Source organism: Corapipo altera, unplaced genomic scaffold (genome assembly GCF_003945725.1).
Source record: "Corapipo altera isolate COAL_440 unplaced genomic scaffold, ASM394572v1 44, whole genome shotgun sequence".
NCBI lineage: Eukaryota > Metazoa > Chordata > Aves > Passeriformes > Pipridae > Corapipo > Corapipo altera.
Window position 1 is genome coordinate 20,201,367 of NW_020884880.1, and position 25,339 is coordinate 20,226,705.

The 25,339-nt window shown below is 38.2% G+C and overlaps 1 protein-coding gene across 1 annotated transcript in view; it reads right to left on the reverse strand.

Annotated features, from left to right (window-relative positions):
• The window catches only part of OSBPL10 (oxysterol binding protein like 10), a 115,936-nt gene that overhangs the window by 30,310 nt on the left and 60,287 nt on the right, over positions 1-25,339 (reverse strand). Inside the window, exons 5-6 of the mRNA XM_027639492.1 lie at positions 20,588-20,798; positions 11,425-11,579 (exon numbers count right to left, since the gene is read on the reverse strand). Coding sequence (XP_027495293.1) covers positions 11,425-11,579; positions 20,588-20,798 — 366 coding nt within the window. The remainder of the gene's footprint in view (positions 1-11,424; positions 11,580-20,587; positions 20,799-25,339) is intronic.

A 25,339-nucleotide genomic window follows, 5' to 3' on the forward strand; every position in this document is an offset into this window, starting at 1 on the left:
CACAAGTCCCCTGTGGGGTCACAAGTCCCCTGTGGGGTCACAAGTCCCCTGTGGGGTCACAAGTCCTGCCAGCAAACCTGCTCCAGCACGAGGCTCCTCTCTACACTGGTCCATTGGTACCAGGAACCTACTCCAGCATGAGTTTGCACAAGGTCACAACCACCTGCTCCAGCATGGGGTCCTCCACAGGCTTTACTGTGGACCTCCATGGGCTGCAAGGGGACAGTCTGACTCACCGTGGTCTTCACCACAAGTTGCAGGGGAATCTGTGCTCCAATGCCTGGAACACCTCCTCCTCCTCCTTTTTCACTGACCTTGGTGTCTGCAGTTGCTTTTCTCAAATAGTCTCAACTCCTCCCTCTGCTGCTGTTCTGCAGGTTTGGATTTTTATTCCCCTTCTTAAATTTGTTATCCCAGAGGCACTACCACCACCACTGATGGGCTCAGCCGTGGCCAGCAGCAGGTCCATCCTGGAGCCAGCTGGCATTGGCTCTGTAGAACACAGAGGAAACTTCCAGAAGCTTCTCATAGAAACCACCCCTGTAGCTCTCCCACTAACAAAATCTGGCCATGCTAGCTAAGCTTTGAAACATAACAAACAAAAACTGAAACACAATTACTTCAAACCCACCCACTTTAAACACTGATATCTGAAATCATCATCATCCATGCACTTCTTCTCTAACTTCCAAATTCATTGACATTTACAGATTATCGACCTTAAACTTAACTGTAAGGCAGTAACATTTTTTTATATCCAATAAGATCCTGTATCTCTTTATATAAGGTTTTCTATTCTTCAAGAAAAGTTCAAATAAAACAAAACAGAAAATAATCTTCTCAACCTTTACCACCACACAATGTAAGCAGAGGAAAGACAAAAATAGGATAGGACAAGTTGTGGTGGAGTGAACTCAGGTCATTGCTTGAGCCCTGGCCTCCATCTTACTGTAGTCTCATTTATGCTTTGCTCCTGGTGGCCCTGTGACTGATCACTGCAAAGAATGAGAAGATCAAAGATAAAACCTCAAACACAACAACATACCATATGTCATGGTATGGCACCTGGATACCAAAGTTCCAAAGAGAATTAAGGTTGCCCGGTGTCCAAGGTTTGATTTTTTTAAAGCCACCTAATGAGCTCAGAACCAAAGCAGAGCTTAAATGGAGAATTTACAAGGCAAAACTTACTACCCCCTGTCTACCTCCATTTCATCCTGAAAAAGGTTTCTTAAAGGTAACAAAATAGGCAGACTCAGCACAGTTGCATTTTTTTCATTTACTCTGAGTATTTCATAGGAGCTGTTTCCTCTACTGCCTTTGTCAGTAGCTTTTGCTTTAATTGCCGAGAAAAATTTTGCCACAGTATTAACATGAAAAATGCCTACCACCCCAAGGTGGAACTCACCCCTCCTCAAACCCCAAAACACACCCACATCAATGACACTTTCCTAGCATTCAGTTGTTATAACTTAGATACAAAAATGATGAACCAAAATTAGAGTTAACTTTTAAAACATCAAAGCAAATACAAGGAGATGACAATCAAATGAGAAGGATTTTACAATTAAAAAGTGAACACACTATAACTTACACACAACAAAGCTATGGCAAGTAAAATTATCGCTTTCTTTTTGTCATCTACATACAGAACCAATTGGCAAGACAGCTACTTTCTCCTTCAGACAACTGGATGAAGGAAAATGGCATAATAGGAAGATTTTCTACTTACCTTAAACTATGCACACCAAGAAAAATAATCCAGGCATATCTATCTGGATAGACAAGTGACTGCTGCATCTGAGTTCGGGTTCTGACAGTGTGGGGTCAAAGTTTTTATGTAATCCTAGAAACATCATTCAGCACTGATAGGTCAAACCAGATATTATTTGGTAGAAAAAGCTTACACCGGGAAAGAATGTCTACAGAGTGCCCAGAAATTAATTTCTTACTAAATCTGTTATTTATGCTTGGTAATTCAGGTCTCTAGAGAAAATAAAATTTTTCAAGCTAGGACCATCAATGATTAAAACATCCCCTTTTTTGGTGTGTGTATGGATAATTTGTATATGTTTTGTGGTTTGTAGTTTGTTTCTTTTTCATTGAATATGCTAAACACACTTGATGTTCAGAAAATCTCTCCAACTGGGGACAAGTGCAAGGATCAAAGTGTGGCAATGTGAGCAATCTGTCTATCACACAACATTAATTGGATACAACATGTAATAGCAGAGACATCTACTGAACCAAGAAATACCTACCCCTCCTTAGGAGACAATTCCATCACTGCAAAGCAATCAAGCAAAGTAGAAACACATCTTGATACCAATACTGTGTAAATATAGACAGGCTGACATACAGACAATGCAAGCAAAGAAAATGATCACAAAACCTGTACCTTAGGTGACAAATAGGTCTGCAATCTTCTTCTTTCTCAACAAAAACAATCTGCCAGGCATCTGGAGGCAAGCACATTATCTAGATGCTCACCATTTAGAGAGCTCTACTAATGCCTTTTTGTTCATGTTTTGCAGTAGTATCTCTGGGAATAGACGTCTTTTCATCATTAAAGAGCAAGCTCAGAAAGCTTCCTTTTCCTACACTGCAGATGTGTTTTACTCTGACCTGTGACCATGTTTAGCAATAACATAACAATAAAGCAGTGATGAGGACCAGATAACATAAGAGATTTCAAAAGAAAAAGGGCTGGTTTCTTGTTTAAAGAATAGGAACAAATGCATGTAACATGAAACAAACAGCATATCTGTTTACGTTGCAGAATAGCCTGTGCAAGGCTATTCAGAAAAAAATATTTGAAATTAACCATGAAAGTAATTATGTTTAAAAATAAAGAATCAATCAGTGACTAGATATCCTGTTAAACAGAGATCTTCTTTGGATTACCCACAGCATTGTAATCCTGTTATGCACCAAATAATGTTTGTTGGACAACTTTTTCCCTACATGTCCATCTCTTCTTCATAAAACAATTCCTCTTGCCAAAAATCAATTTTCATAAACCTAACATAGTCAGTTCTGAAAATAGGTTGAAAAGCAGCTAATTCCCAAGCACAGACTCCACAGGAAAAGATTAGGTACCAAGTACTAGTCCACACATCCTGCGAGCACCTTTCACAAAATGAGGGCTACTGAAATAGAGCACTGTTCAATCTGAATTCTAAAACACAAGAGGACTCTGCAGTATTGCATAAATTCAGTAAGAACGAGGAATAAATATATTTTAACATCAGAAAGGAACAGTAACATGAGAATATAAAAAAAAAGTGCAGAGAGAAAAGCCCCATGGACTTGTCCTAAATTGAAGCAAAAAACCCTTGCAGACTAGCATAAATCACCACTGTAAGATACTCAGTATCACATCATAAACAATTTTAACAAAGCCTATTCCTAATGCACTACAGTTACCAGTAAAGAAAAATTTCCTGAAAGATATTCAGTTTTAATTTGAGAATCAAATTTTTTAGAAGCAAGATGGCTATAAATACAGCATCTGACACTATCCAAAATAAGTTACTCGGAATGTACGAGCTCACAAACCACACGGTGTAGCAGGACAGGTTCCAGTCACTGGTCAGGAAGTACTTCAGAGACTACAAGAGGTCTGAAAGTCACATGCTTATAACTTCTGGGGAGCCAAAGACAAAAGACTGCACTGAGCTGCAGGTTTGTGAGGGGACTAACATGGGGGAAAGGATGGTGGGAAGGCTACACTCTTTAGGCATCCCCCTGTATTAAAAGGCATCCTCTCTAGAATGAGATCCTTAGGGAGAAACCTGAAGAACTAGGTTCTTCAGGCCTCATATTCCCACGAAGGGAAAGATAAACACTTCTTGGAAAGGGACCCAGAAGGTAGGTCCCTTTTAGTCACTCACCAGACAGTACAGCACGCTGAGAAGGAAAGGCATCCTACTCAAACAGACCTTTGCTCCCGTTGACAAAATCCCTAGAGAAACTGTAATAGTCTGTGCAGGGAGTTTGTGGGACCTCCACTGTTGGAGGTGTTGAAGATTTGACTGAACGTGGTCCTGAGCAAGCTGACCTGATTAGCTCTGCTTTGGGCACAGTGTTGAGGTGCAGGACCTCCAGAGGTCCCTTCCGACCCAGAGTATTCTGTGATTTTGCTTGCAAAGCCCAGTAACTGAAAAGTTAGGGAGTAACAAAGCTGAAGGCATTCAGCCAGCTGTAATTCTCTTTTATGTTGCTTTGTACACCAGCTAAGCAAATTTATGGCAGAAAACTACTGCCACATTAGTCAACAATATACCATTCACGTATGCAAAGAGGGCACAAAAAGATGGACAACTACAAATTTAACCTTTACAATCGTCTGGTCTTGCAATACTAATCTATATGTAAATCTACTTCTCACAGTGCTATTTCTTGTATGCAATATCACATGTCAGCATATTTATAAGAGGACAGGAATGGTAAAGACGTTAATACAAGCACTATTAACAATCTTTCCTAAAGACAACACATTTATTAAACTATCCTGACTCTTTCTACAATTTCTTGTCTCATCCACGACACACATTGCTGCAACACAACAAAAAAAAGCAGGCTCAAGTCATCCCAAAGAAAATCAGATCATTACAAATCATACCAAGAGAAGATTTAATGTATATATGAAACAAATTGAACTTAGAAGATTGGCATCTTTTATACAGCTAACCTCGAGGCCAGTGGAACTCTGCTTGAAAAGCTTCTAAGAACCATTTTCAGTCTGATGAATTGCTTGGTCCATCTCAGACTGTGAAGACAACTGTGCAGACTCCCTACACTACAATGTAGAAGAGTCTTGCCTCTTTCATCTTCTCCTTCCAACTCCTTCCTCTGAAACAAAGTTCTATAACTAAATCCTTTTCTCCCAGCTGTCTCCACACTTCCAGTTTTTCAAATATGAAAATCCCTAGAATACATCACCACAAGCTGAAAACCATATTTTTTTTCTAGCAAGACCAGATGGAACAGCTGAAGCCAGTTTGGATGATGCTTCACTAAGAAAGATAAAGCAATGCCAACCTGAGATAAACACTCCCTGTAGAAGAGCTTCAGCCCAACTTACTGACAGTCTTAATGAGATGGGTAAGCTTACTAATGGGCAGAATTGCCAAACTCAAACACAGAAAAATATATTAAGAAATAAAACTAAGAGCACAAGGCAAATCAATTGGCACAACAAATCAGCACACAATCCTGAAATAAAATTAACCTTGGCTTCAGAGTTCCTTTTGCAGGGGGCACAGGTTTTATATGGAACAGAGTAAGCAACTGATCCATTTTAACTTAATTTTTAAGCCTTACTGCAAGGGTTCCCAAGTTCTTTATATTCCAATGATTAGTTTTCACTGACTTTCACTAGTAATTATGGAATGCCACATGAATCAGAGGCTCATGTTTATTCAAATTAGATGCAATTTTATATTAAAGCTTCATATTTTTATTTTACATAGAATATTACTCTCAATTATATAGATAGCAGCTGGAAAACATGCATTTTGGAGGTGGGAGTGACTCAACAATATGCAGTGGCTTTGGCTGGAGGCAAATTTTCATTTATTATTTGCATAAACAGTTTTACTAGAGGATTGTTTGCTGACACAGTAGCTGTTCTAGAAAGCTAGCAAAAAAAAAAATAGAATCAACATTAGCTAGATTATCTTAGTCATTGTCAGGGCTGTTGTAGCAGGCTTAGGGTCATTTAATTCTACTTTTAGTGTAATTGTACATTTAATCCTTAAATATACGTTCCCTTGATTATCCTTAAATATACCTCCAACTGATTACCTCAGACTTCATTTTTTAGATGGTCTGCGTAGTGAATGGATTAACTGGTGCCATCTCTGCCTAGAGATTAATTTAGCTATCTAAGTCATTACAGGCCATTCACTGTGCTCTTCAGCCCAAAAAACACTTAATCATGCAGAAGACAAAAACCAGAGCACATGCAGAAATCCTGTAATGCCCGTACTAAACAGTGAAAAGGGACTCTCTGTAATACTGCAAATGTTACTTTCCCATCCTGATCTGTTCTCTTTCCAATACTGCATTTGTGGCTAGCACTGTACGTTCAGGGCTAAGCTCATCTCACAGCATCAATTACACAGATTTATGGCAAGTACAAAAAGGAACTAGGAAACACTAGGAACAAATGGGCAAGTAGAAATAAAGAGAGAATTAAACAAATAAATACTGAATTAGAAATAATTTCTTTTATCTAGTTGAGCTTCTAAAATTATGGGAGCATTTTTTAAATCTTTTTTTTAGCATCGCTAACACATTCTGTAACAGCTATGAAGTCCAAAAGTCTGAGCTCATATTAGGATATATACTAACCTACAGATAAAATACAAGTAACAGCTTGAAAGAAAGTATCACCTGAAAAAAATGGAACAAACCCACAAACTTTTAACATTAAAAACTTAACAGTTCAGCACATCCTTTAAATAGCACCGTTCCCTCTTACAGTTGAAAACACCAAGGTTCAGACCATCTAGGGCACCAAAATATCTTTAATAACCTGGACTTGACTGCCCTTGCAATCACTACCACAATTAAAACCTGGTTTAGCAGTTAGATAATCAGAGCTAAAGGCTCCTACAGAGCTAAAACTTCAATCCTATTAAAAAGACACTTTGATACAGAGCATGCATACAGCAAGGGAAAGTTTGGAAAGCAGAGACACGGCACAGATACCCGATCCACAGGACAGAAAGAATCAGCTGGCATGGCATTTTAAGGCATAAAAATCACATGAAAAGAGCTATATTGCAGATGTAGCTACAGCAAAATTTTTTAAAATAATTCTTAACCAAACTGTTAGATACAAAGAAAACAATTCCTTCCCTTTCAGACCCCACATAAGAACAGCCTGTTACCCATTTATATTTAGCTGTCAGGGGAAGCATTTGGCCTGAAGCTATATTTTGTCAGCTCAGAGTGGGAATTCTGACACTTAAAATGGTAATTAGTTAAACTGGAACAGTAGCTCACACATGGAAGTGATTTACACCTTTATTCTACTTTGGCACTGAGTTTATTACAACTAAATTTACTATGAGATTCAAACTAATCCATTTCAGCATTTCTTGAAAGGAATTTCAAAAGTATTAACCCTTAAATGAAGGAAGCAGGGTCTCGTTTATGGCAGACCAGACACAGACCAAGTTCACATCACAGCTCTGAAGAGTGTACTCTGGCATATTCCACAGCAGATTTGTCCTGCTCTGCTTTAAGGGAAAATCCTAAAAAATACCTTGAAATTATAATTACAGTTGATGCCAAAAAATCTGAAGTGGTTCACTACGGGATGCACAGAAGCATTTTATATTGATTCACATCAGATGGAGAATGGTTCTGTTCAACTCAGCCCTTATCCTTGCTTCCTTTCACCTGCTCTTTCAGGTGGAGAGACAAAAAAAAAAAAAAAAGGAACTAAAACTCAGAAGGCTTATAAAATTTTTTTTTTAAAGTATGGAAAATAAAAGACAAAAGTGCTTGATCTGGTTATTCACTGTCAGGGTTATTTCTTTCAGTGAGGATAACAGCCTTTAACCTCATGCTGTCCTATATCACAGCCCTAAAAGAAAATTGATCTGGGAAAATTAAGCAGCAACATCAAGAAAGTACATGGTAAAATAGGCAAGGAACACGTAAGAAAAATAATTTCTGCCACAAAATCTTTTACTTTCTGAACTAGTTTAAGCAATATCTCTAATGATATCCCTGCATTTGGAAGCAAGAAACAACCTAAATAACCAAAGCAAGTAAACACCAACATATTATGTAACGAGAACAGCCTTTAGTTGCTATCTTATGTCACCAGGGAAGAAATTCTGCATTCCTGAAACCCTAACAGTGTGATAGACCAGAAGGAAAGGTTTTACTTTAGTTACCTACAGCACCAAAACTCAACTCCAGAACTTACCACATCTCTCAAGAATGCTTGAGTATTCAAAGAAAGTTGCGTTAGATGAACCTTCTTATTTCAGAGGAGAATTGCAAAGATCTACACTTCTTCATAAACACACAAAAACCATGGCAGAAAACAAGTCATGGGTTTGTTAACGATGCCGCTTAACACATAGCTGCAAAGTGTCTGAATGTTGTGCTGAGAACTGGCACAGTTACCACCAACCACACTCAGCCATTTGGTCATGCTGCCAGGAAACCACTGCCTCTGGCAGCTGGCTATGCAGGAGAGATTCCTCAGCAGTTACCCACAAGCCCCCAGCTTTGCCCCAACACATCACCTCTGTTTTCTTTTTAAAATCACTGCTGATCCACATAACTAAAATTATCTTTTACTTATAAATAACATTCCTTAATGTAAACAGCCAAGCCTATTGCTCCTCAAGGGTACCATTTAATGGCCTTTTCTATTTCAGACTGCAGGTCAGTTCACAATTTGTTTGGTCTGTACATCTACTATATTGCACAGAGAGTTTGCCAAAAGGCTCTCTCCCATTCCTTTGGGGTATAGCTTCTGACCAAGGGGTTATATCACAAAAAGTACAGATTTTTTAAAATAAAAATCTAGGCCCACTCAAAGAAGATACTTTAATAGCACTGATACAGGAACTAGTAATCTCTTCACGTAACTTCTGTAAAAGCAAGGCTCATTTGTTTTGGCAGGTACGTTTTCAAAGTTGAGCCCCACCACCAGCTTCTACAAGAAGTAGGATTATCTAGTGCCTAGTTGGTTGGGGTTTTTTAAAGGAAATCATTAAGAGAAATAACCTTCATTTGAGTGTATTCCTTTCTTCTCCTATATTTAAAAAAGCTACCAGATAACTAAAAAAGAAACAGGGGCCTTCAATGTCAAAAAAATGTCAACCAAGAACATCTAGAAGCATTTTCTCATTCTCTGCTGATGTCACCACTGTTACTTACAACAAAGTATTGGGACTACAAAATAAGCATAGTCAGTGCTTTTATACCTTTGAAAATGAACTAGCTACTCAGTGCCAGGACACACAACAGGCCACACTATATTTAAAAACATGATTAAATCCTGCACACAGAATTGCTAGAGTGTATCAAGTCAAACACCTTTGACAACTTTGGGGATATCAGACATCATCTCCTGGGTGACTACCTGGCTCAGGTAGCATCCTTAGCAGGGTAACAGTTAAGTTTCTCAAAAAAATTTCTCCTCTTGAAAACCTGTTCTCTCGCTCTCTTTTCTCTAGTCACAGCAACAAGAAGCTCCAGCTACCTGTTCAGCTCGGACAGCTGGGCAAAACCTACAGCACTCTAGGAAAACTTCACGTCCTCTCCCAGAAAAGGGTCTGTGATGTAGCCTCTTTAAGAGGGCATGACAACCTGCTTGATCTGAACATGAGTATAAAAACACAAAAGTTCCAATTTGTGTTAGATGCAACTGTTCCCATCTTCCATAATACTGGTTTTGTGCTTCAGCCTTCCAACAGGGCACTGGTATCTTGATAAAAATTATCAAAACTGAAAAATGTATCAGCTACATTTAAAAAAGCACTTCAAATTCTGAGCCAACAGTATCAAACTTGGACATCATCACACACAGAGAGACTCAGTGTAAGGGAAGATGCAGATCTGGAAAGAGCTTCCAGGAATGAATCCCAATGTAGGTCACTTTCTTCAGGCTAAACCAAATTTCTGCTTAATAAATTGTAGTTCTATATAACAAAAACTACATGCCTGAGTTCAGCTGCTTCTTGTTGCTCCACCAATCCATGAACTTCCACTTACTGCTTCTACCAAAAACACCATCTTGAGCTGAGTTTTTTTTTAACTTAAAAATCTTACTCTTTCTCCCTCTACCCTCCCTTTTTCTTCTTTTTTAAGGGCTAGTGTCCCAAAGCTTCTAAATGCAGGCTGCTGATTTCAAGAAGATTGTCCACAAAGCACTGAGGATTCTGTACTACAGCGTGCTACATTTCCTTGCTTATCAATCTCTTCAAGGGTACTCCCTTTCTCAGTAAATCATGAGTTCCACAAGCAAAGCAGTACCCAAGCCACACACACAACTCAGTGTCTTTTATCAGCAAGTGAAGGGGAGGAGATTGGACTTTAAAAAACAATGGTAATTTAAAACAAGTCATAAATGCAACTGCAAAAATGATATCTTGACACAAGTTACATCAGCTGCTCCTCTTTATGTTTTTGCTGCAAAGACTATGCCCCTACATCTCATTTGGCTTCATTGGGTGATCAAGACAAAAAAAAAAAAAAAAAAAAAAAAAAAAGAAACAAATTTCAATGGTTCAGTAAGTCCCAAAACAATACTCTTAAATAGCCCTTGTCTTAAAAACACACTATAAGAACTACAGTTGGCTTATCTGAAAAAGAAATTAGACAACTTCCTAATAAAAATCAATTACAGATAACTTACACATTATGATTAACAGATAGTAGGAGTAACAGAATTTGAAATTATTTTCTAAGGAAGAGGACCACAGTAACACGTAGTAGTAAAAAAAGACAAATCTGGTTTATCCTTGAATTTTTTTGAGCTATATTCAACTCACAAGACTACAAAAGAACTGGAAAAACAGCTTTATTGATGCTCTCAGCCATTACAGATTTTATTAAAGGTCATATAATTTAACTTGAGCCATTCCAATTGCCAGGGGCGTTCAGTAGTAGAAAAGTGTTTCCTCAGCTCTTTCAAAAACTTTTTCACAGTTCTCCAGGTCTCATGTGCTCCAGGCTCCCTATAATCTGTAGGGTCTCAGAGTGAAGTGTTTTCCTGGTGGGTAGCACTGGTAACCGAAGCTGAAGAAATTTGTCATGGTGAGAGATTTTCAGTGCATGAGATGTCTGATACGCAGCTGTGAGTCTCCTCAAAGAGTCGAAGCTTCAGAACTGCCCTTTACCAAGTAAACGCCACAAAAGCACAAATCAACTGGCTGGTGCAGGATGATGTGGGCAAGTTCTGCCCATAATCACTTAATAGGAAAAGGTATCAGAAAATAATACAGCTTTTCAACTCAAAGAATCTCTATACTCAAGGGATGCTCAAGAGCAACACGGAAGAACAAGTAGCAAGCAAATATCGTGGTCCTAGTGCCTCCTGTCTATCTCAAACCAGGACGAAAAGCAAACAGCTTTTTTTGTCACCAGTAGAAAGAAATGTGTTCTGACAGTCTGTTGACTGCTTTTACAACTAGGAAAGAGGTTGTACACTTGTCAAAGTTCACTGACCTAAGTACCTCAGAGAAGCAAAAGCACAGAATAATGTCGCCAAATAGCACGCTTCAAGTTCTTAGAGTGCACTTTTGCATGAAACTTCTCATTTTCACAATTAATTTCAGACAAAGAGGATACTACAAAGACAAAAGTACAATAATTAATGATAAAAGTATCCACCATTATACATGGTTTCCACCTAACTAATGACCCACAGAGACCAAGCATGCTTACCTCTGTATTTGGTTGTAGCGCCTGTCCGTCCTGGGATGCAGATGGTACTATTGCCCATGTAATGTTGGCACTAGCAGATGATAAGGAGCTGAGGGCACCATTTTTCAGTTGCTCTTGGGAGTGTGACTTGGGCCCAGGCCATCCCAGGATACCTTCTGAAGCAGAAAATAGGTGTCAGCTTACAAGAGACAGATTACAGATTTCTTCCATTCACATAATCATTCTACTAATCTAAATTAACTGTTATCTCTTCTCTGCTTCCAGGTACAGTTTTACTTTAGTAACAAAAAATCCTGTACTTACTGAACTAGTTTAAGGCATTTCTCAAATAATACCCCTGCATTTGGAAGCAAGAAACACTCTAAATAACCAAAGTAAGCATCTTACAGACCAACTTAAGTGTGATTTTTTTTTTTTTAAGTCGATTAATGTTACTCCTGCCACCAGACTGTATAACCCTTATGCATAATTCTATCTTGCAAACCTTGGTAATTAAGCAAGTATTCTCTACCCACTATTGTCATAGGTATGAAGTTATCCAAGTAAACCCTCCATTTTTTTTCTGCCTGAAATCAGAAGCCTAGCAGTTGTGTTTTAGTTCTGTAATTTAGTTCTGTCTGTACTAATAAAAGCTTTTTCTAGATTAAGTATTAAAGTACTTCAGTGGTCCCAAGATGAAGAGATCTCATTAGAAAGACACACGTTAAATATGAATCAAACAGAACTTGACATCAGAACAACCCTTATTTCTGGGGGCACTTGATTTCCTGGGTGGATCTGTATTTAAGGATGCCATGAAAGAAAGGAGGATCAGCTAAGGCAACTGTGCAGTTGTTCCTCCCTTACTGCTCTAAAACATCGGATCAACAGTCAAATCAGTAGCCCTCGGCATAGGACTTAAATTTCAGCTATTAATTAATTACATGCTGCTAAAAAATGCAGAGATATGGACCAAAAAAAAAAAAAACCGCAGCTCTTCAGTCATTACCATAATTTGTATATGAATATACAATTAGTGCCAGAGGGAGGATCTCCTCTCATCACTGACAAGTCTTCAAGATGACGCAAAGCAACGCTAAGTACATTAAAGAACACGCAATTTCTGCTCTCCATATCACCAGGGTTACCAGAGATTGCCTCCTAATTAAAGTAAATGGTTTGATCTGGTGAGGCAATGCCATGTAGTATTACATTAACACTTCCATTATAACAAAACGGGCCACAAATCCTATAGCTGAACTCTTAGCAAATTGTAAAGATAAAACATTTACAGAACACTCCTCTCATTTAAATGGCACTAAGTTATGATGACATGACAAAACTTCAGCTCTACTTGCTTAGCATGCTTTTGTGGTACCATCTTTTGCTGAAGAAAGCATGAAGAAAGCATAAGCAAATAGTTAAGTATAAAATGATTTTCAAAGATCTAATTAATAAACAGGGAGAAAAAAAATCCATCTTTTTTCTTTTTTTTTTAATGTATATTTCATACAATTACAAAAATTTCCCCTTGCCAAAAGAAGAACATCTCTGTGGCTCTTCTGTCAGGAGACATCAGCGATGCAAGAGAAAATGATCGTATCAAAACAAAAGGTCATTTTCTTGGATTGGCTCTACTTATTGGTCTACACAGGAGGAAGTTAACACCTGCCCCCATCCCAAAGACAGAAGTTAAATCAATACTTGATGCTGGTATACACAGCAAGGAATGAAGACCACAGTAGTCACAGTATGCTCAGAAGTCATTGTTTCTCAGGTCTTGCGCTGCTAGGAACAAAGGATAAACCCAGATCCCTCGAAACAAGCTGTGATTGAGAGGATAATTTGAAGGTTGTTTTGGCAGATTCAAAATGGGCTCTCACTGCATGTGAGGAAGGAAGCTTTCCATCAGCATTAACAGTAAAAGTCAAGTGGAGAAGTTAAAATAAAAATGTTGGTTTCTTGGAAGAAATTCACCTATCTGAAAACCATTAAAAATTTTTTACTCTGTTTCACGTTAATTAGTACAGATTTCAAAGAGGGAAAAAAGCAAATTAAAATATTTTTTTTTCACTTTTGAATAGCCACAGTTTTATGGAGCATGCCTATGCTTCTCACTCTTCATAACTTTGTAGTAACAGATCTCGATCAATTTTTCTGTTTCTTCCTGTCAAACAAATGAATATTGGACTACTGCTGCTATTCTCATATTAGAGAAACACTAAAAGTAATTGAATTGACTTCTCTTTATGCCAATCTTTGAAAATCTGATCATTTCCTTAGGCTATCCATTTTCCCTTTACATATACAATGTATTTGGCCTTCACTGTAAACAGTTGCTTTTAATTTTTTTTAAATCTAATTTATGTAAATAAGCACAATAAAAAGCTCCCATTTGAATAAGTACCTTGTTTTGGGGAAAATTTTTAAGTGTGAACATTTACTTCATCATCACTTACATGTTTTTAAAGACACTATACTAGTTTTCCTCTTCAGTACGAACACATTGTAAAAAGACCAATTCCTTCATCTTTCTCTGCACATTTTAGAGTATCTTAGATACACAGAAACTGTTAAAACCAGGCAAGTATGTTTTTCTTCCTGTCCCAAAGGCAATGCCACCTTCACAAAACAAGAAATCTTGTCAAACTAATCAATTGTTAAGCAGATCTTAAAAACACATTATGACCTAGCCAATAGGATACCAGGAGTTAAAGTCCAAAGGATAATAAAACACATGTTCCCTCAACACCTCTGCATATCAGAAAAATTGTTTTGTTAAACTGTCTGCCTGGAACATGACTACACTGCAGAAGAGAAATATGCAGTAAAAGGTATTAGTCATGGACCACAGAAATCTAAATAAACAAAAAGTCATCTCTCTGAACAAGTTGATAAAATTCATGCCTAGTTTCAGAGGCCCATCATGGAACTTTTGATGATCTTTAATCTACAAATCTTACTCCGAGATGTCAGCTTATCATCCCATGGGAGGTGCCATATACCTACTGTAGCAGCCTACTTTTCAGGCAAAAGCAATGTTTGATGAGAGAACTCATCAGAAATAATCTCAAAATCAGCTAAGACTAGAAAACGATCTCTATGTAGAAAGTGAAAGGCTCCCACTTCACTCATCAGTTTTCTAAAACTTTTCAATACAGTTTCTCAGCCTTTTTTTTTTTTCTGTTTTTCAGTACATCCAAAACGTTCTCATCTACACTAGTACAAATTATTCTTATCACAAAATAGTACAGGTAGTCGTTGTCTGTGCCATACCAAATCGGATTCTTTTACTGGAATTTACTCTCTGCAGACTAAGCTGCCACCTGTAAATCCACTCTGAGTTGCCATCTTTGCCAGTTTATGGGACTGAAAAATTTCTATCACAAGTTCAATTCCCTGTTCTTATAAGAACTTCAAGAAAAAAAAAATATAAAAACTAAATATATTATGAGAAAGTTTATCTTCAGAGTTGGATTAGAATAAGAAGAAACTGCTGTCATGTTTTTTTTTTAAGCTAGACTTTTTTTCTCTGAGTCATAGCCAAAGACAGCTGATAGAAAAGTAAATTCAAATCTATTTTGATACATTTCAGAGTTCTAAGCAAATTCTCCAAAAAGGCAGTCACAAATGATACAAAAGCATTGACAGCTACATAGCTACTTTACTATTTGCTTTAAGACTATGCAAAGCACTACACTAACTAAAACAAGACATCTGTTTCTGCAGTAAACGATGTAAAATTAGAAAGGACATACCAAACACACAACTAGTAAAGTCAGCCAGATCTCTTCTACCTGCATGGTGTTGGTTCTGTAGCTCCAGAAGTGAAAACCCAGGTCTGATTCCTCTGAAATTCAGTGTATATGTACATACAAAACAAAAGCTCTTATAGAAAACACCCAAAAATTAGATTCTTTCCCTCTTACCCTCAACATCAATTTCCACTGTGATGAACATGCAGCAGACAAATCCAAGGCACACAAGAATGTTTCTACATAAACAAAGTACAACCCCCAAACACAACCTACTATCCCTTCCCTACAGCAATATTGTAGTTCACAAACACCTATTTCAGAGAGTACAATAGGCTGTATCCCACTTAAGTACCCTCAGGAAAAATGTGTTTCCCTTCTACAGGTGCACACAGCAGGAGGGAGGGAAATTCTCTACAAAGAGAAGGTTTACAGGACATTTTTCCATTAGGCAGTGTTGATAATCCTCTTTTGTTGGTTCTGATTTTCTAGGTACCTGATGTACCTTCACACTCACTCTTGCATGATAATTGATGCATGAAATATGCTTAATACCTACCTCAATTCTACAACAAAAACTTTTCTAATTTTAAGTCCTCTGATCTTGATTTATAGACTACAAAAAAACCCATGTTTTCTGCTGGCACAATGGCAAACTAAAGTCTATTGATAACACTCTTACAATATATTGTAAGTATACTTCAAGAAATATCCCCTTAACAACATGGTGCTATCCCTTGAAAAGAGACCAGGATTAGGTCTGGATTTCTTCCCCTGCTAGGGATGGATGCGACAGTTTTGTCTCTCCGCTGAATCCCTACAGCACACTGAACCAGCAACAGCAAGTGGCAGCTGCATATCTGCTTTTCAGATTAGAAAGACAACATTATATTTGCTAATGCTGTGTGGGGGCTAGAAAGTAATGTTATCTTCAAATGAAAGAAGAACATGTAAGGAATAATGTATTAGCCTTTAGATAGAAGAGCAAATTGTTCTGGTTATTCCTGACAGAAGCAAGTCTGGTGATGCAATTAAAGGAGAACTGACTGACCATGACAAATTCGGTAAAGTACACCAGTAACAAAGAGTACATTTTTCCCTGTCTTCTTTCCTCACAGCATTTGGAGGGAAGGGACAGTTAAGCACAAACAAGGACTTATCTGCTCATTTTTCTGCCTTGTCATCTCAGCTGCCAGAGAATTTCTAGTTGTCATTTGTCACCAAATTGAAAGCATCTAGATTGTCTCTCCTGTCCATTTATTTTCTCAAAAAAGTCAGCAATAGCGAATATAAAGTTCAAGTATATCCCCACACATACCTCCAGAATCATCTTCAATCCATTTGCCGCCATCGGAGTAAAAATAAGCAGCATTTACACATTCAAACGAACTTCAGAAAATCCATAGCAAGGATGAGTTTGGCTTTCGTTTTTAAAAATCTTCAGAAAAATGAAACATTGTATTCTATACTTTGGAAAAGTAGGCAAGGGAGAAACAGAAAAATATAGGAGGGAATTCCTATCAGGGAGATATTTATTCAGTAAATAAATGGCTAATGTGAAGCACAGACTGAAAGAATGGACTGATCTGTGCATGCTGCTACTACAAGAGAAGATTCTGTCTGCCAAAACACTAAAATAAAAAACCAGACTTAAAACTCAACATAAGTTGATAAAGCTACATTAAAACAAACATTCAAGTTTGCTCTGTTCGCAGTTGGAAGGAAGAATCTTAACCACAGCAGTCAACAGGCTCTGGAGATAACTCTTCTGCCAAAGGCTACAGAGGTGGAAAAAATATTTAATATTTCAAGTGAAGACAAAAGTTTCTTCTCCACATTTTTATTTTAGAAGGCTCCTGCTACCTGCCTGCATGCCAAATGAACTCAAGCTTGTCACAAGGCACTTAATGCTGATCACCAAATGTTCGTGTACCAAAGTCGTGACATTCTTGGGCAAAAAAGCAAATCCTTGATGTTTTTCTCCCTCCTACAGAAAGACCAAAATTCCAAAACCCAAAGAAGCTTGTATGCAATTCCTCATCCTCAACTCACACACTATGTGTAACCAACACTTCCAGCTAATAATACACTTCTCCAGCACATTTTTCAATGAAAGAAAAAAAAATACAAAGTATTTAGCCAATGATCAATGCACGTACCTTTAATAATGACAGCTAGAAATTAATTTGACATTATTTGACATTATTTTGACTCAAAAGCAGAAACACAGACAGATTTTGCATCACTGACTGTTCTTGTTGATGCACTTCCAAAATCAAGCTTTAATAAAAAAGACAATCACAAAAACTCTTCTGTGAAGCTCTATAGTAGAAGTAAAACATGTATTGACTAGCCTTCAAAACAAGATTGAAGACTTCAGTTTAATCTTCATGTCTGCTTGTAGGCTTGAGGTCTAAGACTGACAATTCATGAGAAACATGAAGTGGAAAAATCATGTCATCCTTAAACTATTCCATGATAAAGGATGCTATAAAAATATTTTAAGTCATGACCTACACAATTGCAGATTCTGGACAAGATTTCACTGGAGTGAATGCTAAGTTGCTTTCTTTCTACTCAAGTTACTGGAAAACAAAGCAATAAAAATATTTATATCAAAGAAAGGAGATGCGTTTTTTTCCTGTCTAAAGCAATAGATACTATTTAATTATCATTTTCATAAGTGCATTCCATAAGTACTAGGTCAGTACCTCAGCTACTTTAAGTCCTTGCTTTAGAAGCAGTAAGGCTACAAGGCCTTCAGTGCACAGGGAAGGCAGCAAAACTTGCATTATCGGCCAAAGACCTCAAGGACACAATCAGAGCAAAGGTGCAGAGAACGCAGAGAAAGTAAATACAGATCTACTTTTAAAGCAGTTCTCTCTCTTTATGGCATAATAGTGAAAGCTTTTGATGCTGAAGGAAAGTAAACTCAAGGGTAAGTTCAAATCACCCAAGCTATGTCATTGATTATTTCTCACACTCTTCATGACCAGGACTGTGCTGCCTGGCTGGACCAGGTTGCTTTCATGAATTGTAGGTTAGAAGCAATAGAGTAGGTTATCAAATTCCTATTCGGTCTCTCTCTCTACAGAATTCTGTGGATCGTGCCCCACAACCCCTACTAGCATCTTTACACTGTGCAGTAGATAATGAGACAGCACTAGGATGGAAACATTAGGCAATAAATTGCACAGGGGTATGACACCTCACAGGAAAGGCATTTGACACTTTCTACCAGAGGAGCATATGGCTTTTAAACTAACAAGAGTCATTTCCACCTGACAATGACAGTAAAGGTCATCTTTTGTTTGCACCTTCTGGGTATGAAATTAAAAAAATTCACCTGGAGGACACAATCAAAATGAAATATATCATCTCTCAGAATTAAGAGCTTGCTAGAGGATTACTTAAAGGCATTAGTCTGAATAGGTATGAGTTTACGCAGCTTTGATGACTCTCAATCTCTACCAACTCAGCAGAAACGTTAAGTCTATCAAAGTATGCCTGGAAAAGATTAAGTGTGTAGGAAAATCAGTAATCAAGACTTGTAGGCCAGGTTCTTTCAGGCAACTGTGTTGCATAACAAGGTCTAGGGAAAAAAAAAAATCGTTTTACAGACTTTCAGTCAGGGAGAAGAGACTAAATATTTCAGCAGCTTTTAGTTCCCATCTTTTTTATTTTTTTTAACTTCTATACCAAAGAATGAGCCCACGCACACACTGAAGAATTAACTGCTTGCATTCAGGTTCTCATAGTTGCACCAAAGATGCTGATGTGAACCTGAGCTACTGAATTTTGATTCCTGAAAGGATTCTTGTACAAGTCTGCAGCCTTAGGAAGAACAAACAAAAACACTCATTAAATTTTATTAAGTATTTCAGAGTCGTGACTCTCCTTTTTTTTTTTATTCCTCCAAAAGACTGGGGATTCCCTTTCAGCAATTACTAATGCTGTATTTCCTTTTCTCTGTTCTTGTCCACATACCCTCAAAAATCATTACCAAGTCAAAATAGAGACACTGATTTAACAGATTACTCGGACACAGATTCAAGGACATGAACAGCAAGTCATCCATCTCTTGACAGTTCACTTAGAACACATGGACATGAAAAACAATCTTCAGGGACTTTGAAACTAGAAAGTGACTTTTCTTTGAAGGATGCTTTTCATCTTTATTCCAAACCATTCTCTTCTGGAATTAAATTATATTAAGGAATTTAATTAAATGCACTTTATCATTACTATTTAGATAAGTGCAAGGGGTTTTTTCATTTTATACAAGAAAACCAAAATACAGAAAATAAGACATTTTTTTAAATTACGTTCTCTTATGAAACATCAGAATCTGGATGTGAGAAAGTCACAATATACCATAGCATAGGTGTCCAAAGTTTAAACACTGTTTTTTCCAAGAACCATTTTTACACCATTTGCCTACTTCTCAGCTAACCCTCTCACATTTGTCTTCTCCTCACAATGGGAATTGTGAGGAGTGTCTTACCTAGCCATCTCAGCAGCCCTGAGGACATATCCTGCCCTGTAGTAAACCTACTGCAAGTAAGGACAGATCAGAATTTGTTGTGGAAGCACCTGAAAAAAACCACAAAAAGCCACCCCACATCCAGAGTCCTGCTGCTGCTGCTTTTCTTACATCAACACCTAATCCTATTCTTAGGACCTGGCAGTGCAGATTATGCATGGGAAAACACTAACCATCATTTCAGAAAGTTAAAGGTCCAACTTCCAATATTATAGACAGATGTAGAACTGGGTGAACTGAAAAAATTGAGCTAAACGGGGACTGAGAGGTTCATACCTGCAAAGCTCAATGCAGAATCACACTGACATTTCAGGTTCATAAAAATTTGCCACAGGTTTGGTTTTTTTAAATAGCAGCATGGAAAACTCTTTGTTCATTTAAAGAAAACCACAGACTGAAATAAATCCACCTCAGCAGCATCCTTCCACGTAGAAAACTAAAAAAACTATTTTCACTATAGCACTACATAATATTACACGTATTTTTATCAAAAAAATCTGTACTGAGATTTCAATCAAGAAAAAAAAACCAAAAAGGTGGGGGGGTAAACTAGGGGAAGCAAAACAACCAAGACAGTTCCACACTGTCATTAAGAATATTGGTTAATCTACCTCTTCTTGATGCCAGTTTATTTTTTGTGCTGCTCTCTTCAGGACCTGATCCCTCTAAGAAGACATAGGACAATCTCTTTTCCTTCATTTGTCTGATTTTAATACATTTTGTATCTTTTTTTTAAGCAAAGAGTTATGATGCTTGATGCTGTAGCAGCTCACAAGCTGCTCACCTCAACTTGCCTCCCTGAGAGACGGGTAATTTTGCCTGCTTCAGAATCATAATATAAAACCTCAAGTCATATAAAATAACACCCAAGAGAACTTGTGCTCACCTGATGACAGTGTTCTATTATGATGATGGCCCACTTGATGCATGCTTTGCTGTAATAGACTCAGGCATTCTCCAAGGCAGCTCAGGGTGGCAGCAGAGGTAGCTTTTAAAAGTAGCAAGTCCTGATCCAAGGCAGAAAGGGGCCCAGAACTTGGGAGAGCTTCAATGGCTTGTACAAGGTTCTTCTGTTGTCCTTCAACTTGGCTCATGATCTGTAAAGGTCCAAAAACATCTGCTGTGATAGGAAACACCACCGTGTAGCTGCTGAACTCTTATGGATTGAAATAGTGACTAAATGTGAAGAACTACCACAAATGAATGTTAATGTTCTGATCCAAACATACCATATACTTACCCACAAAAACGATGGGCTTGAGACTACCAAAGGCCTGTAAAAATGTCAAGACTATGTTAGAGAAAATCATCTCTTAAAATAGTAGGTTCACATTAGGTTTAATAGCGACTCATACTTTCTGAAAGTCTTTGTAAGGAAAAGTGTGAAAATTCTACTTCCTTCTCCATTATTAATTTTGGCTTAGATTTTCTTGCTTTTGTATGAGATCTGAGATACCCAAGGAAGTTCGTGTCTCTCCTCCCTCTTTCCTACATGAAATATCTAATCACAGTTTAAGAACTCACATTATTCATTTCTCAGGCGTCAGTAAGGAACTGTTTTTACAAAATAGGTAATTTGTAAGTTTACAGACATTACATAGGATGCAACTTAGAGTACTTATTTAATATCAGATAAGAATATCAGAGGAAGAAAGTTAACCTGTTTCTACATTTAGACCATCCAGATGAAATTGGTGCTTATATAGCAGATAAAAGCATTATTTGAGCAGGCTGCTCTTTAAGGAAATTGGCAAGTTTTCAAAATCCTAAAGCCAAAAGAAAAAGGAGATATTCAAAACTTCTCTCTCCATTTTTACAGCTTGTAGGAAATTATAAATGCACATGACAAGCCTCTTACACTTACCTTGCAAAAAACTTACTGCAAAAACTTACAAGTTTATACTTGAGGTATCCAAAGCTTTCAAAAAAATAAATCTGAAGACATCTCAATAAACAAAGATTCAAGCTCCATTTGTCCACACTACTATACTGTAAAAATGTATTACAAACTTCATGCCCTTTTTATTATCATTTTTATATTTTTGAAGTATAGTGTGCTTCCTGTAGCATCCCTACTCTGTCATCAATAGACTGATTTAAAAAGTATATGTGGAGTGCACTGAAAAGCTAGAAATGAAACTGAACTCAGAGATGCAAATAAACATTCTTGCAAAAAAAGAGTAGAATTACATGAAAAGTTGTTGCAGTTCATAAGGAAATTTAGCCAAATGCCTTGCTGAAGGTTACAATGACATTTTAATAATCAACATTTAAAACAGAGGCTAGAGCTTCAGTAGAATCCACAGACAATTTCAATTCCCTTTGACAGAAAACATGATCAATCAGAAGGTGACACAGATGCCCTCGATATGCAGCTTCAGGGAACCACTAGAATCCCAGGCAGTGCTCTGTTTTCAGAAGTCACACACAGTGTATCTGAGCTCCACAGCATGGAAAGGGGGTTGCTTCAAAGACAAAACAAAACCAAAAGCATCATGGACACATACTCATGCAAATATTCCTCCCTCAGGAAAAGAGAACAAGGAGGTAAATTGAAGGAACAACTAGGAGAAAAAAAGATGACCATCTCCCTGTAAGATTAAACAATATAATTGTATGGGAAACTGCTTCTCTCCTTTTCCCATCCTGCATAAGTGTGACATTGAAAACCTGACATTCTCATGCTTCACAGCAACAGAAATGTTCTATTTTCATTTCTAAGGGACCAGTTTCCCTACTTTCCTTTTTTTTTTTTTTTTGTGAGAAACAGCCTGTATTTCCAAGATTTGCTTCCACAGGAAATAAAATCAAAAATAAAACTTCAAATATTTCAATTATCCCCTCCCCCTTAATAAAGGACAACTATATTCTTCTGCAGATAAGACAGGAGAATAAGATAAATTGGTTAGAGACCTTACGAAACATTTGGAAAATTAACTGAATGTTTGCCGTTATCACCTAGCCCAAAACTTTACAGGCTTTTATCAGCCATATTTTTCCTAGATTAGGAGAAATTTCAATAAAATCAATGATTTATTCAAAACAAGGTGTTGCTCTGAGTCTTACTGTTCTCTAGCTGACCTGAGATAGCTTTAAAGTAGCCTTTTGATTCATCCTTTCCGTGTCACCTAGTTCCATGTTATAGTTGTGATACCAGCAGCTGTTCTACAGACCTGACACAGCAGAAGAGAAGGCAAATTCTGTGTAGTGTTCAAACTATTAGAACTTACTGAATATTTACTGCTCAAGCACTGATCAAAACCATCCTGTTTAAGGTGCTGAATGACCAGAACAAAGAGGAAGAATCTTCCCTATTCTAGAGAGTGACAGAACAACTCTGTGGCCAAAACAGTAACGATATAACACATATTATTGAAATAATTGAACTGACAGTTCAAATGAGCAATTCTCTACTTTTTACAACAGCAAAGGTTATTTGCCCCCATCTCCTCACCAAATTTCTATCCACTTCTCTTTCCACTCTTGTTTTGGCTTTGACGCCTTGTGATAGTTTCAGTCTAGGCCTTCCTGGAGACCAGCTTGTAAACAGGAAGGAACTACAGAAGTGACCAAGGAAGTATTCCATGCTATTCCTTTATGTAAACTGAGGTATAAATAAGCTGGTCAGAGAGACCTCTTTCTCTTCTGGCGAGGTTTGGGAACAGTAGGTCCCTGTGTTGGTCTTGCTTATCTGGAGCTGAGGCCCACGGCAACTGCTGTTGTCTGCCACGTGTGAGGGGAGAGTGCTGGGTCGGGTCTGGCTGTCCTGCTTTTCTCAAGGGACGTGGCGAGATTTTGCTAGTTCTTTATTTTGCTGGTTACCAGGTTTTTCGATTGTGCAAAACTGTTTTGTTTTGTCCCTTTTTGTCCCTCTTCCCTTCCCCTCTTTCCCTTTTAGGGTTTCTGTGTTCATATGTACACAGTATCTTAATTGTATATTTGTAATATACATAAAATACATATATGTATTTTATATAGCTTTTGCTATTCCGTTTTTTTGTTTTGTTTTGTTTTTTCTGGGAGGTTTTCTGCTGTAGTCTGTGGGGTTTGGTGGGAAGCCAACTACAACCGGCTACACACCTCCTCTTCACCCATATATTCTTCTCATAGTATGGCAAAGAAACTGCACATTTTCACAAAGGCACAGAAACTTCAAAAATACAACTCTATGGTAGACATAAAATAGAAAAACTGAAAGAACTCTCAGGACTACATGTATTAAAAGGAATTATATGCATGCAAATATCTAGCGTTAATAGGCCTGCATTTACTTAATTGCAAAATGTTCAGTAAGAGGAAGCCTCATGGTAGGAAGACACCAGCTCATATGATGCATGGTTTGCTCCTTTCTCTGTCTTCTGCCTGCTGCAGGAGAACAAGCAGATGACACATGTTCCCTATAAACAGCAGCTCCTGAAAATTTTAAGTAGATTGAGACCTTTCAGCCTGTCAAAAATTCTCAGGTATCACCGATGTTCTTGTGGTGGGCTAACTTTGGCTGGATGCCAGGTGCCCACCACTCCCCCTTCTCAGTTGGACATGTGGAGAAAAAGTATAACAAAAGGTTCGTGGGTAGATATAAGGACAGGGAAGTCTCTGTCACTCCTTCCTCCTCATTCTCTTCGCCTGATCAACACGGAGTCCTCCCATAGGAGACAGTCCTCCATGAACTGCTCCAGCACAGGTTCCTCACAGGTTCACAAGTCCTGTCAAGCAAACCTGCTTCAGCATGAGTTTTCCACAGGGTCACAGCCTCCTTCAGGGATCTATTTTCTCTGCATGGGGTCCTCCACAGGCTACAGGTGGATATCTGCTTGCTGTGGACTTCCAGGGACTGCACTGGGACACAGCCTGCCTCACCACAGTCTTCACCGTGGGCTGCAGGGGAATCCCTGCTCCACCACCTGAAGCACCACGTTTCCCTCCTTCTTCACTGACCTTGGTGCCTGTAGTTGCTTCTCTCACATATTCTCTCTTCTCTGGCTTCTGCTGAGCAGCAGTTTTCTCCCCTTTCTTAAATCTGTTATCCCAGAGGTACTATCACCATGACTGATGGACTCATCCTTGGCCAGCAGCAGGTCTTGGAGTCGGCTGGCATTGGTGCTGTCAGACATAGAGAAGCTTCTGGCAGCTTCTCACAGAAGCCACCTCTGTGGCCCTTCTGCTGCCAAAACCTTCTCGTGCAAACCCAATACAGTTCTCCTGAATGACACTACACTCAAAGAAACCTGCCACCCAATGACACCTCCACAAATGATCAAATGCAACAGGAAACATCTCTGATGTTTTCCTCGGTAGGTCACCCTCTCCCTACCACTTGCTCCAAACCAGTCAATTCACAGCTTCCATTGCTACCTGCTTCTTCCTCTTCCAAGCTATCTTAAAATCCTGGGTGATTGGTCTCCCTACTTACTGCAGCAACTGCTAACTCCCCCTTCACAGATGGAACTGCAGGTCCTGGATCTTCCTATTGGGAACACACAGGCAATCACCATGTAAGAGACCAAACACTTAAGAGACAAGATCCCAATGAAACACTAAGCAGAAACTACTCTAACTCTCGGAGTCACCCTCATAGTATGTGGAAGATTAGCAGAAAAGGCCATCAGATACTCCAGATTTGCAAAGAAATTTGTTT